Genomic DNA, 12,367 nt, shown 5'->3' on the forward strand with positions numbered 1-12,367 from the left:
TAGTTTAACAGGTTTGCATTGTTTAACACATTGCTAACATGGTTTATCATGTTGCTAGCATTAATTAACATGTTTTACCATTTTGCTAGCATGATTTAACAAATGGCTAGCATGTTTTAACACTGATAGGATGGATTAACGTTTTGTCATGTTGCTAACATAAATTAGTATCTTGGTAACATGTTGCTACCATTTTTCACACATTGTTAGCATTAATAAACATATTTTAACCTGTTTGCTAGCATTGTTTTAACATGAATTAGCATGTGCTGGCATTTTTTACCACATATCTAGCATCAATTGACATTTTCACACATGTTTCTAACATGTTTTGCGAGCATTTTTTAACGTTATCATGATTTAACATCCTGCTAGCACATTTTAACGTAGTTAGCATGTATTAGCATATTGATAGCATGAATTAACATGTTGCTAACGTGATTTAGCATGTTTTGCTAACATGTTTTATCATAAATGATCATGTTGCTAGCGTGTCCTATGGTAGTTGCTAGGCGTTGCCAGTGATAGATGAAGCGCGAACACTCTATTAGCTACTAACAGGAATTAGCACATTGCTAACATATTTTAGCTTATTGGTAACATTATGTAACGTGTTGTTAATATGATTTAACGTTGGTAGCATGCTTTTTAACGTTATCATGATTTAACATGCTGCCAACATGATTTAACATGTTTTGCTAGCATGTTAACATAAATTATCATGTTGTTAGCGTGTCCTATGCTAGTTCGCTAGGCGCTGCCAGTGATAGATGAAGCACGAACACACTATTATGAGTTACTAACACGAATTAGCATTGTTAACATGTTTTAGCACATTGCTAACATTATGTAACTTGTTAACATTAATTAATGTTGGTAGCATGTTTTAACATGTTGCCAACATCATGTTACCATTTTTTCACACAATTTAACATTTTGCTAGCACATTTTCACATGATACCTGAATTAGCATGTTGCTTAAGATTTAGCATGTTTTGCTAACATGTTGCTAGTACGTTTTAACATGTTGATACCATGAATTAGCATGCGGCTAACACGTTTGTTAACATTAATGAACACGCTGCTTACATGATTTAGCATGTTTTGCTAACATATTTTAACGTTATCATGATTTAACATATTGATAGCATGTTTTAACGTTGTTACCATGAAGTAGCATATTGATAGCATGAATTAACATGTTGCTAACATGAATTAGCATTTTTTGCTAACATGTTTTAACATAAATGATCATGTTGCTAGTGTGTCCTATGGTAGTTGCTACACTATTAGAGTGACTGTGTTATGTGGCGTTCACACCGGACGCGATTCGCGCGAATAAAGGTGGACGCGTGTACATTTTGAGTTTACTCGCGCGTGACATTCACTGCACAACAGACGCGGATTCTCCTCATGGGCGGGGCTTCCGCCAGCAGCTCGTCTCGTTGAGAAATGTCTGACATGGGCTGTGTTTACACGTCTTTTTTTTGTTAATATCTACTGTTAATGTGTGACAAAACATAGTTTTAAGACTTTTTCAGTTGATAATATATATATATATTTCTGTATATTTCTGACTGTCTGTTAAGATAATGTTCCAGATCGTAGTTTGAGATCCTCTAGCGCTAATCTTCTGGCACATTATTCAGTGAATTATAAACGATGGTGGTACTTCTTTTAGTCACTATGCTCCAAATATTTGGAATTCTCTGCCTAATGAAGTAAAAGAGGCTCCAAGCATTCATATTTTTAAAAGGCAGGTTAAGACGTATCTTTTTAAAGCTGCTTATCAGAATTAAAACATTGTGTGAAGGTTTTATTACTGATATTGAGGTGACATTGTCAATTTCTTTACCTTTTATTTTACATTTTGAATCGTATGCTGCTTTTGTTGTTTAATCTTTTATATTGATGTTGTGTGAATTTGTTTTCCTATTATTTGTTTTTATGTTTGTGAAGCACTTTGAGTTGCATTTATGTATGAAAAGTGCTATACAAATAAATGTTTATTATTATTATTATTATAATGTAGTTGTTTAAAGCTCAAATCAGTGGTTTATTTATAAGATGGCTCTGATGTCTCTGTGGTGTGTCTCGAGCTATAATTCGTCTTGTAACGGCCGATCTTTGCTCTCATGGATCTATAATTTGTTCCCTGGCGAATCGTTTAGTCTGAAGGCAAAGAGAAGTTTCATTACTGTATATTTTTAGGCTATAACTGTACGTTGCAGTTGTAACGTTAGCCGACTAGCACTGACTGTGAATGTTTGACTGAATTGTTTGCTTTATTTCATGTATAGCTTGTTATACATTACTCATACTTTTGTATTATTGATCAAACATAAACTGGCATTTAACAAAAAGAGACTGGGTTGTGTTTCATGTCATTTAATGTTATCACAGTGATAATCATATTGTCTGAACCAGATATTAATATACAGATTTTCTCCTCATTGTTGTCACTACTAGAGCAAGCTCCTGATTGGTTAACGCGGCGCGAAATATCCGCCAAAGTTCAGATTTTTCAACTTGAGCGATTCGCGCGTTCCAAACGCTCAATTCGCGTCCTTCGCGCGGCCTCAATTGCGCGAATCTCGCCGCCTCAATAGCGCGAATCTCGCCGCCTCAATAGCGCGAATCTCGCCGCCTCAATAGCGCGAATCTCGCCGCCTCAATAGCGCGAATCTCGCCGCCTCAATTGCGCGAATCTCGCCGCCTCAATTGCGCGAATCTCGCCGCCTCAATAGCGCGAATCGCGCCTCAGAATGCCATTTCACTTCTCTGCATTGACTTAAAATGTAAATCACTCGCCGGTGTGAACGCACCATTAAAGTTTTGACCCCCTCAATGAATGGTAGCTTTGATCGTCCGTTTAACGTTAACCGAACGTCGGACACAGAAGCTTCAACAGTAGATCAGAGAGAAGCGGTTGATCACTAAACCACACAGAGCCCGAAATCCTTAAAGTGAAAATTCATATTTTATTGGTTCCATACATTAATTTAATCAAGGGCAGAAATTAAGAAAACAAAGTTATATCAAACAGGGGAATCTACAGGGGTTTGTTTCAATCGCAAGTGCAGACCTGGAGTTCACTCAGAATGATTCGGCTGGTCAGAGAGAGAGAGAGAGAGAAGAGAGAGAGAGAGAGAGAGAGAGAGAGAGAGAGAGAGCGAGAGAGAGAGAGAGAGAGAGAGAGAGAGAGAGAGAGAGCGAGAGAGAGAGCGAGAGAGATCGAGAGAGAGAGAGAGAGAGCGAGCGAGCGAGAGAGAGAGAGAGAGAGAGAGGAGAGAGGAGAGAGAGAGAGAAGAGAGAGAAGAGAGAGAGAGCGAGAGAGAGAGAGAGAGAGAGAAGAACGAGAGAAGAGAGAGAGAACGAGAGAGAGAGAGAGAGAGAGAGAGAGAGAGAGAGAGAGAGAGAGAGAGAGAAATCAAATCGTACAAAAACTGAGTTCAAGGCTTCAGCATTATCAGGTGTGTGTGTGTGTGTGTGTGTGTGTGTGTGTGTGTGTGTGTGTGTGTGTGTGTGTGTGTCCGTCTCCCTGAAACAGAACCAAACATGTGTGAAGCGTCTGGTGAACTCACACACACACACCGTGCCCTTGATCCCGACCACACACACACACACACACACAGTAAAGCGTGTGTGTTTCTCTCCTCTCACACACACACACACACACACACACACACACACACACACGTTAGATCAGGATGGCTTTATGTAGCTCTAAGGAGGAATACACATCTCAATACAGTTATACAGAAACTCTGCTACTACCTTAAATATACAAGCACAAGTACACAAATCAAGCGAGCGCCACACTAAACGCCCCTCGCCAACGCAACAACACAAACCAGCACAATCTGACGGGTCAGGAACTCCTTGGTTTGCAGCTTTCAACGTCGGCAAAGAAAGAAAAAGTATAAAACACGGATAAACTCTCCATACCGCTCTCCACCAATCAGAGAGCGGCCCAGCTCGCGGGTCACCCCAAGGCCTTTTGCCCGTCGAGTTAGCATGACTGACGCATCTGCAGGTTTATGATCACAGTAGTGTTTTTGACCTCCTAAAATACCATTAATATTACAAAATAAAGATTTTCTTCAGGCAAAATGAGTGTTGGGGTAAAACAGGAGCTGGATGTGTGTGTGTGTGTGTGTGTGTGTTGTTGGCGGTTTACGTGTTCTCATAAAACGCCAACAAAACCACGAACTGTCCTGTGTGTGTGTGTGTGTGTGTGTCCTCTGCTGACAGGAAGAGACGCTCTGCAGTCGATCTGCGAACGCTCTCCTCCCATTGGCCGCCGGACACCGCTGTGGCCCCGCCCCCTGTGGCTCCGCCCCCTCACTGAGACGCCTGAGAGGTGGGGTTGTCGTTCTTCTCCTGGCTGGATGGAGGCTTGTTGTTCCAGGGGCTGTTTGCTCCCAGTGCAGGCGAGTTATTAAAGCTGTCCTCGTCCTCGATCCCATTGGCTGCGTCAAACTGTGTGTTCTCCAGCCGAGTGATCAAACGCTCGTCCTCGTCTCCGAACTCACCGCCCATCAGAGTGGGCTCGCCCACCACCATCACATCCTGCACACACACACACATTACCACAATAATACAATTAATAAATATATCTGCAAGCAGACATTATCAGGGCCAAAGACAAGACATGCCAAAACAGCGGACAGTGTCAGATCAACTGCAACAATGAGCAATTAAACACCTATTAAGGTCATTTTAAATTGTAAAATTATAAATACAGTCAATAATAATGATTTATCACTTTCAACCAATAGGTGGCACAGTTACGAAATTGATATTAAATACTGGATGACGTGTAATTTTCTGCTATTAAATTCAGATAAAACGGAGGTGTTACTTATTGGTCCAAAAAACTGCCCACAAAACCTCTCGCAATACAATTTTACCTTGGAAGGATGTCCTGTCGCTTTATCCACTACAGTAAGAGACCTGGGTGTTATATTAGACCGCAACCTGACATTCGAAAATCATATTTCATATGTTACAAGAACGGCATTTTTCCATCTTAGAAACATTGCTAAGCTACGTAACATGCTATCTATCTCTGATGCAGAAAAGTTAGTTCATGCATTCATGACCTCGAGATTAGATTACTGTAATGCTTTATTAGCTGGTTGTCCTGCATCATCAATAAACAAGCTACAGTTAGTCCAAAACACAGCTGCTAGAGTGCTTACTAGGTCAAGAAAATATGATCATATAACACCAATTTTATCATCTCTACACTGGTTACCTGTTAAGTTCTGTATCAATTACAAAGTATTGCTACTGACCTATAAAGCCCTAAATGGTTTAGCTCCAGTGTATTTAACGGATCTTCAATCCATCGCGCTCTTTAAGATCACTAAACTCGAGGCTTCTGGTCATTCCTAGGATATCTAAGTCCACTAAAGGAGGGAGGGCTTTTTCACATTTAGCTCCTAAACTCTGGAATAGTCTTCCGGATATTGTTCGAGGTTCAGACTCGCTGTCCCAGTTTAAAACTAGATTAAAGACGCATCTCTTTAGCCAAGCATTCACATTATAATTATCTTTTTATACTACAGTTAAATCGGATCAAAAGCATTAATATAATATTCTGAACAGCAGCTACGCTAATCATTTCCCATCTGCTTTTCTGTTGTCATCTCGGGACACTAGTCCTGAGGTAAATAGTTCATCAGCTCCAGTTTGTATCCAGCCTCTCATGGAGACTTCAGATGCCCCGACACCTGTGAAGAGACGACTCCACGCCAGCGTTGTTATGGCCTAAATTAATACACGATTGATTAACTTTTTCGAACATTATTCTTTAACATTATCTTTCTAACATTTTTACTGTACATCTATGAAATGCACTTTCTGTAAAGCTGCTTTGAAACAATGTGTATTGTGAAAAGCGCTATACAAATAAATTTGAATTGAATTGAATTGAATATGGTGTGGTTCAGAATAAGGGAACAATGACACCTGCAAAGATTGGTGTCAATACATCAAAGCAGAGTGTCAATATAGTGTCAATATAGTGTCAATATAGTGTCAATATAGTGTCAATATAGTGTCGATATAGTGTCGATATAGTGTCGATATAGTGTCGATATAGTGTCAATATAGTGTCGATATAGTGTCGATATAGTGTCGATATAGTGTCGATATAGTGTCAATATAGTGTCAATATAGTGTCAATATAGTGTCAATATAGTGTCAATATAGTGTCGATATAGTGTCGATATAGTGTCGATATAGTGTCGATATAGTGTCGATATAGTGTCGATATAGTGTCGATATAGTGTCGATATAGTGTCAATATAGTGTCAATATAGTGTCAATATAGTGTCAATATAGTGTCAATATAGTGTCAATATAGTGTCGATATAGTGTCGATATAGTGTCGATATAGTGTCGATATAGTGTCGATATAGTGTCAATATAGTGTCAATATAGTGTCAATATAGTGTCAATATAGTGTCAATATAGTGTCGATATAGTGTCAATATAGTGTCGATATAGTGTCGATATAGTGTCGATATAGTGTCGATATAGTGTCGATATAGTGTCAATATAGTGTCGATATAGTGTCGATATAGTGTCAATATAGTGTCGATATAGTGTCGATATAGTGTCAATATAGTGTCGATATAGTGTCAATATAGTGTCAATATAGTGTCAATATAGTGTCGATATAGTGTCAATATAGTGTCAATATAGTGTCGATATAGTGTCAATATAGTGTCAATATAGTGTCGATATAGTGTCGATATAGTGTCAATATAGTGTCGATATAGTGTCGATATAGTGTCGATATAGTGTCGATATAGTGTCAATATAGTGTCGATATAGTGTCGATATAGTGTCAATATAGTGTCAATATAGTGTCAATATAGTGTCGATATAGTGTCAATATAGTGTCGATATAGTGTCAATATAGTGTCGATATAGTGTCAATATAGTGTCAATATAGTGTCAATATAGTGTCGATATAGTGTCAATATAGTGTCGATATAGTGTCAATATAGTGTCGATATAGTGTCGATATAGTGTCAATATAGTGTCAATATAGTGTCGATATAATATAGTGTCGATATAATATAGTGTCAATATAGTGTCAATATAGTGTCAATATAGTGTCGATATAGTGTCAATATAGTGTCAATATAAGTGTCAATATAGTGTCAATATAGTGTCGATATAGTGTCAATATAGTGTCAATATAGTGTCAATATAGTGTCAATATAGTGCCAATATAGTGTCAATATAGTGTCAATATAGTGTCGATATAGTGTCAATATAGTGTCAATATAGTGTCAATATAGTGTCGATATAATATAGTGTCGATATAATATAGTGTCAATATAGTGTCAATATAGTGTCAATATAGTGTCGATATAGTGTCAATATAGTGTCAATATAAGTGTCAATATAGTGTCAATATAGTGTCGATATAGTGTCAATATAGTGTCAATATAGTGTCAATATAGTGTCAATATAGTGCCAATATAGTGTCAATATAGTGTCGATATAGTGTCGATATAGTGTCAATATAGTGTCGATATAGTGTCAATATAGTGTCAATATAGTGTCCATATAGTGTCGATATAGTGCCAATATAGTGTCAATATAGTGTCAATATAGTGCCAATATAGTGTCAATATAGTGTCAATATAGTGTCGATATAGTGTCGATATAGTGTCAATATAGTGTCCATATAGTGTCAATATAGTGTCAATATAGTGTCAATATAGTGTCAATATAGTGTCGATATAGTGTCAATATAGTGTCCATATAGTGTCCATATAGTGTCCATATAGTGTCGATATAGTGTCAATATAGTGTCAATATAGTGTCAATATAGTGTCAATATAGTGTCAATATAGTGTCAATATAGTGTCGATATAGTGTCGATATAGTGTCGATATAGTGTCGATATAGTGTCGATATAGTGTCGATATAGTGTCAATATAGTGCCAATATAGTGTCAATATAGTGTCAATATAGTGTCAATATAGTGTCAATATAGTGTCGATATAGTGTCGATATAGTGTCAATATAGTGCCAATATAGTGTCAATATAGTGTCAATATAGTGTCAATATAGTGTCAATATAGTGTCAATATAGTGTCAATATAATATAGTGTCGATATAGTGTCAATATAGTGTCAATATAGTGTCAATATAGTGTCAATATAGTGTCGATATAGTGTCAATATAGTGTCAATATAGTGTCGATATAGTGTCGATATAGTGTCAATATAGTGCCAATATAGTGTCAATATAGTGTCAATATAGTGTCAATATAGTGTCAATATAGTGTCAATATAGTGTCAATATAGTGTCAATATAGTGTCAATATAATATAGTGTCGATATAGTGTCAATATAGTGTCAATATAGTGTCAATATAGTGTCAATATAGTGTCAATATAGTGTCAATATAGTGTCGATATAGTGTCAATATAGTGTCAATATAGTGTCGATATAGTGTCAATATAGTGTCAATATAGTGTCGATATAGTGTCAATATAGTGTCAATATAGTGTCAATATAGTGTCAATATTGCAGAGATACAGCCTTTCATTATAAGTATGGACCACATGGCGGTGCTGTTTTGAAACCTTTAGCTTAAAGGATGGTGCTATCGTAATGATTCACCAATTCATTTGTGAAGCATAGCATTTTATATCATAATATTGCATTGTGGTCAATGGGAATTTCATGTTTTGTTCTATTATAGCGCCACCAAGTGGCACAATCCTACCATTTTTTTATGTGTCATCATAGTGAGCCCATACATGTGTGTGTTAATTTTGGTGAAAATATCTCATTTAGTTTTGGAGTTCTAGACATTAATATGAAAAAACAGGTAAATAATGACTGACACCTGACTTTGATTGGATGTTACTCCCCCTTACTATCAATATTTTGTCATTTGGGCATTAGCGTTTAGCTATCGATCTGTGTTTCTGAACTTGTGGCGCTGGTTTCGTCTGGAGCCGCTGGCAGAAGCCCCTCCCATGTTGGGAAGTGAATGTCACGCATGAATGAAGTGAGTAAACTCGAGATGATCAAGCGTCCAATTAAACGCGAATAGCACGATTTATTCACGCAAGTCAGATTTGAGAGATGTTTTTTCTCCCATGAATCCAGGGCTCCAGACTAACTGTCTTCTCTAGGAGCACAATGGCCCCCAACTGAACATTTTAGGGGCACAACCAGAAATGTTAGGGGCGCGCACCGTAAATCAACATGCTAAGCAAATCTGCTAATGTCCACTGTATTACTAATAGGGATCGGCATCGTTAAGGTTTTAACGGTATTACTACTCATACCGATACTGCTTATCAATCCGCTACTTTAACAGTATTCTTACCGGTTCTTTTTATTATACTTTATTTTATTTTTTTACAAAAAAACCCCCACATAATTAAGAACATAATTAACATGGCTTTATAATCTGAAAAGTAAAATATCTAAAGCAAAAGAAACCGCAAAGTTTGAACAAAAATATAAAACATCTGTGTGTAAATGGACCAGTGTGCAGCATTCGGAAGATCTGCTAACATTAATATTACAGTAAAGAACAAACCTGCAAAGAAATCTAATAAAGCAATGAAATGTAAAATAACACTGCATAGTTTTCACTGTATACATTGATAGATTAATGCTTATAAAAGCTAAAGTTATTAATTCAAGAGATGTGAATATTTACTCTTTGCCTTTTGTTCGATTCGAATTAATGGCTCAATCGTCAGCAGGTTTATCAGACGCTGCCCCTTTAAGACCGATCGAATGTAGAACTAATAATATCATATTCTACTATAGCAACTACTCTTCAATCCGGTCATTTTGACACCGGCTATTTGTTGTTTATTTGATGGTTTAGACGCGCACACAAAGCCTAAAATATAAAGTGCAAGTCGGTCCATTTCGCAGCGCACACACATAAGCCGCCTTGAAGTTGGAAACAGCGTCTCTTGCGCGGATTATTGTGCATTTAATATCTCTTTATTATCAAACACATCCCGCAGTTTAGCAACAGTAGAGACTGCAGTTTACAACAATCACTGAATCTGACGATAAGTTTAGGTTTAAGGAGAAATGACAGCGGCTGTGAAGGGAAGGATGTAGGAATAGTTTTACCTCATTCCATCTTTTTATAATTCTTGGAAGCCGAAATCGAAAATAAAATTAGATTAATATCACAGCACATCCCTAAAGTTTAAGCAGACTAAACTTTTGTGTAGTTCTCTTGGCCATCGTCACTCATAAGCTGACTGTGGTGTGTGTTCGCTTTCTCTCTTCTGGATTGCGAATGGCAAAAATGCATCACGGATAAATGGTTTAATATGATCTCATATAGAAACGGCTGGCAAAGATAGAATTTGCCGGATATAACGTCTATCAATTATAATTAGTAAGTGTATTTTCTTAATTTCTCCAGTACCGACAGCAGCCAAATTTACTGGTCGCACACTCTTAAATTTTAGTCGCAAGATGCGACCATTTAGTCGCAATCTGGAGCCCTGCATGAATATATGATTGAGCCGAAGAATGAAAGCCGCTTCATATACATGAGCAATATCACGCTCATAGTCATTTAGTGTGAACAGATGTTGTCCTGCGATGTGATTGGCCGCTCACCGGGACCTGACTGGACAGAGGGAAGCTGTTTGCCGGGCTCTTCTTCTTGCTGTTGGTGTTGTTGTTTGTTCCTCCGCCCGCGCTCATGGTGCTGCCGCCCGACATCTTGCGCTTCCGCCGTTTATTGGGCGCCTGTCTGGCCGGCTCGGCTGCGGAGAGACACACACCAGCTCAACTACACTTCCCAGAATCCCCGGCGGCACAACAGACACAACGTTCCTCACCTGGAGGAGCCACCATCCGCTGCCACTTCTGGAACAGACACGTCTTCAGACAGTCTCGGGGACTCAGACTGTACGTCTTGTGCCTGGACATCAGCTCCTGCATGGGCTCCAGGATCACACACAACTGACACACACACACACACACACACACACACGAGAGAAGGTGAGACGCTTGTGTTTTCAAGTGTAGGGCTGCACGATTTGGGGAAAATATCTAATTGCGATTATTCTGGTTAAAATTGCGATTGCGATTATTATTATTATTATTTATACTTTTTTTTAAAGTGAAAAGTGTGTATATAACATTTTGCGTTTATATATTAATTAGGGCTGTCAAAAGATTAATCGCGATTAATCGCATCCAAAATAAAAGTTTGTGTTTACATAATATATGTGTGTGTACTCTGTTAATTATTATTTATATATAAACACACACACATTCATGTATATATTTAAGAAATATTTGCATGTATATACATTTATATAATCTATAATATATATAAATAAAAATGTTTTCTATATAAAAATAACATTTCTTTCTTTAATATATACATGCTTTGTGTGTACTCTGTTAATTATTATTTATATATAAATACACACACATATATTATGTAAACACAAACTTTTATTTTGGATGCGATTAATCACGATTATTTTTTGACAGCCCTAATATTAATGTGACTAATAATAATAATAATGATTATTATTATTATTATTACTAAATAAAAATAAGAAATGTTACTATTACCATAACATTCATTATTAAAAATTAAAATAGAGAATTTAAGAATAAATACAACAGTATAATAATATTTATATTTTACAGAAAACTAAAAATTATGGGTTACCTGTTAGTATGCAGACAGCCTATGACTAAAAATCATTAAAAAAAAAACAATTATTATACAAATCTGTGCTTTTTATCTGTGATATCAATTTCTTAAAGTCTATTAATATGAAATATGAGCCTCTTAAGCATCCACTGTGGGGATTACAACTCCTGTACATTGAAGAAAAACATATGGATTTTCATAAACATTTATTTATTTAGAGTGAAGTTTTATTTTTCTTATTTTCTACCCAAAATTCTCATTCATACTGGAGGCCAGAGGGCGCCCTCGAGCAAAACGGCACATTTGCGTCAGAGAAGTAATCGTTTGTAATCCCTAATGTGAAGCTATAGCGCTGTAGCTGAATAAAAGGAAGATAGAAGCGCTTTGACTGATTAAACATGAAGATAATAAACACGCGACAAGATATGGTGTTTGAGTTCTTCAAGCCTTCTGGGGTATTTTCATAATAATAAAGTATGCAGTGCTGATGGACATTCTGTGATGAGAAGCCACATCAGCTCCACTGACGATATGAAGAGAGTTAAAACCAGTTATTAAACGCTGTATTTGATTGGACCACAGGTTTATGAACGCATTACTAGTTTGTGAAGATGTTTGACACATGTTGCTCAAACTCGAGGTGCTTTCAGACGGAGCAGCGTTTCCT

The 12,367-nt window shown here is 37.1% G+C and overlaps 1 protein-coding gene across 3 annotated transcripts in view; it reads right to left on the reverse strand.

Moving 5' to 3' along the window:
* Positions 1-2,958: 2,958 nt before the first annotated feature.
* ldb1b (LIM-domain binding 1b) overlaps positions 2,959-12,367 on the reverse strand; it is a 59,999-nt gene continuing 50,590 nt past the window's right edge. For all 3 annotated transcript variants that reach the window (XM_079845157.1, XM_079845159.1, XM_079845158.1), the window contains 3 exons: positions 10,868-10,991; positions 10,644-10,792; positions 2,959-4,572 (listed from right to left, as the gene is read on the reverse strand). In XM_079845157.1, coding sequence (XP_079701283.1) covers positions 4,345-4,572; positions 10,644-10,792; positions 10,868-10,991 — 501 coding nt within the window. In that variant the 3' untranslated portion in view covers positions 2,959-4,344. The remainder of the gene's footprint in view (positions 4,573-10,643; positions 10,793-10,867; positions 10,992-12,367) is intronic.

The sequence above is a fragment of the Gobio gobio genome (genome assembly GCF_949357685.1).
Source record: "Gobio gobio genome assembly, chromosome: 19".
NCBI classification, from domain to species: domain Eukaryota; kingdom Metazoa; phylum Chordata; class Actinopteri; order Cypriniformes; family Gobionidae; genus Gobio; species Gobio gobio.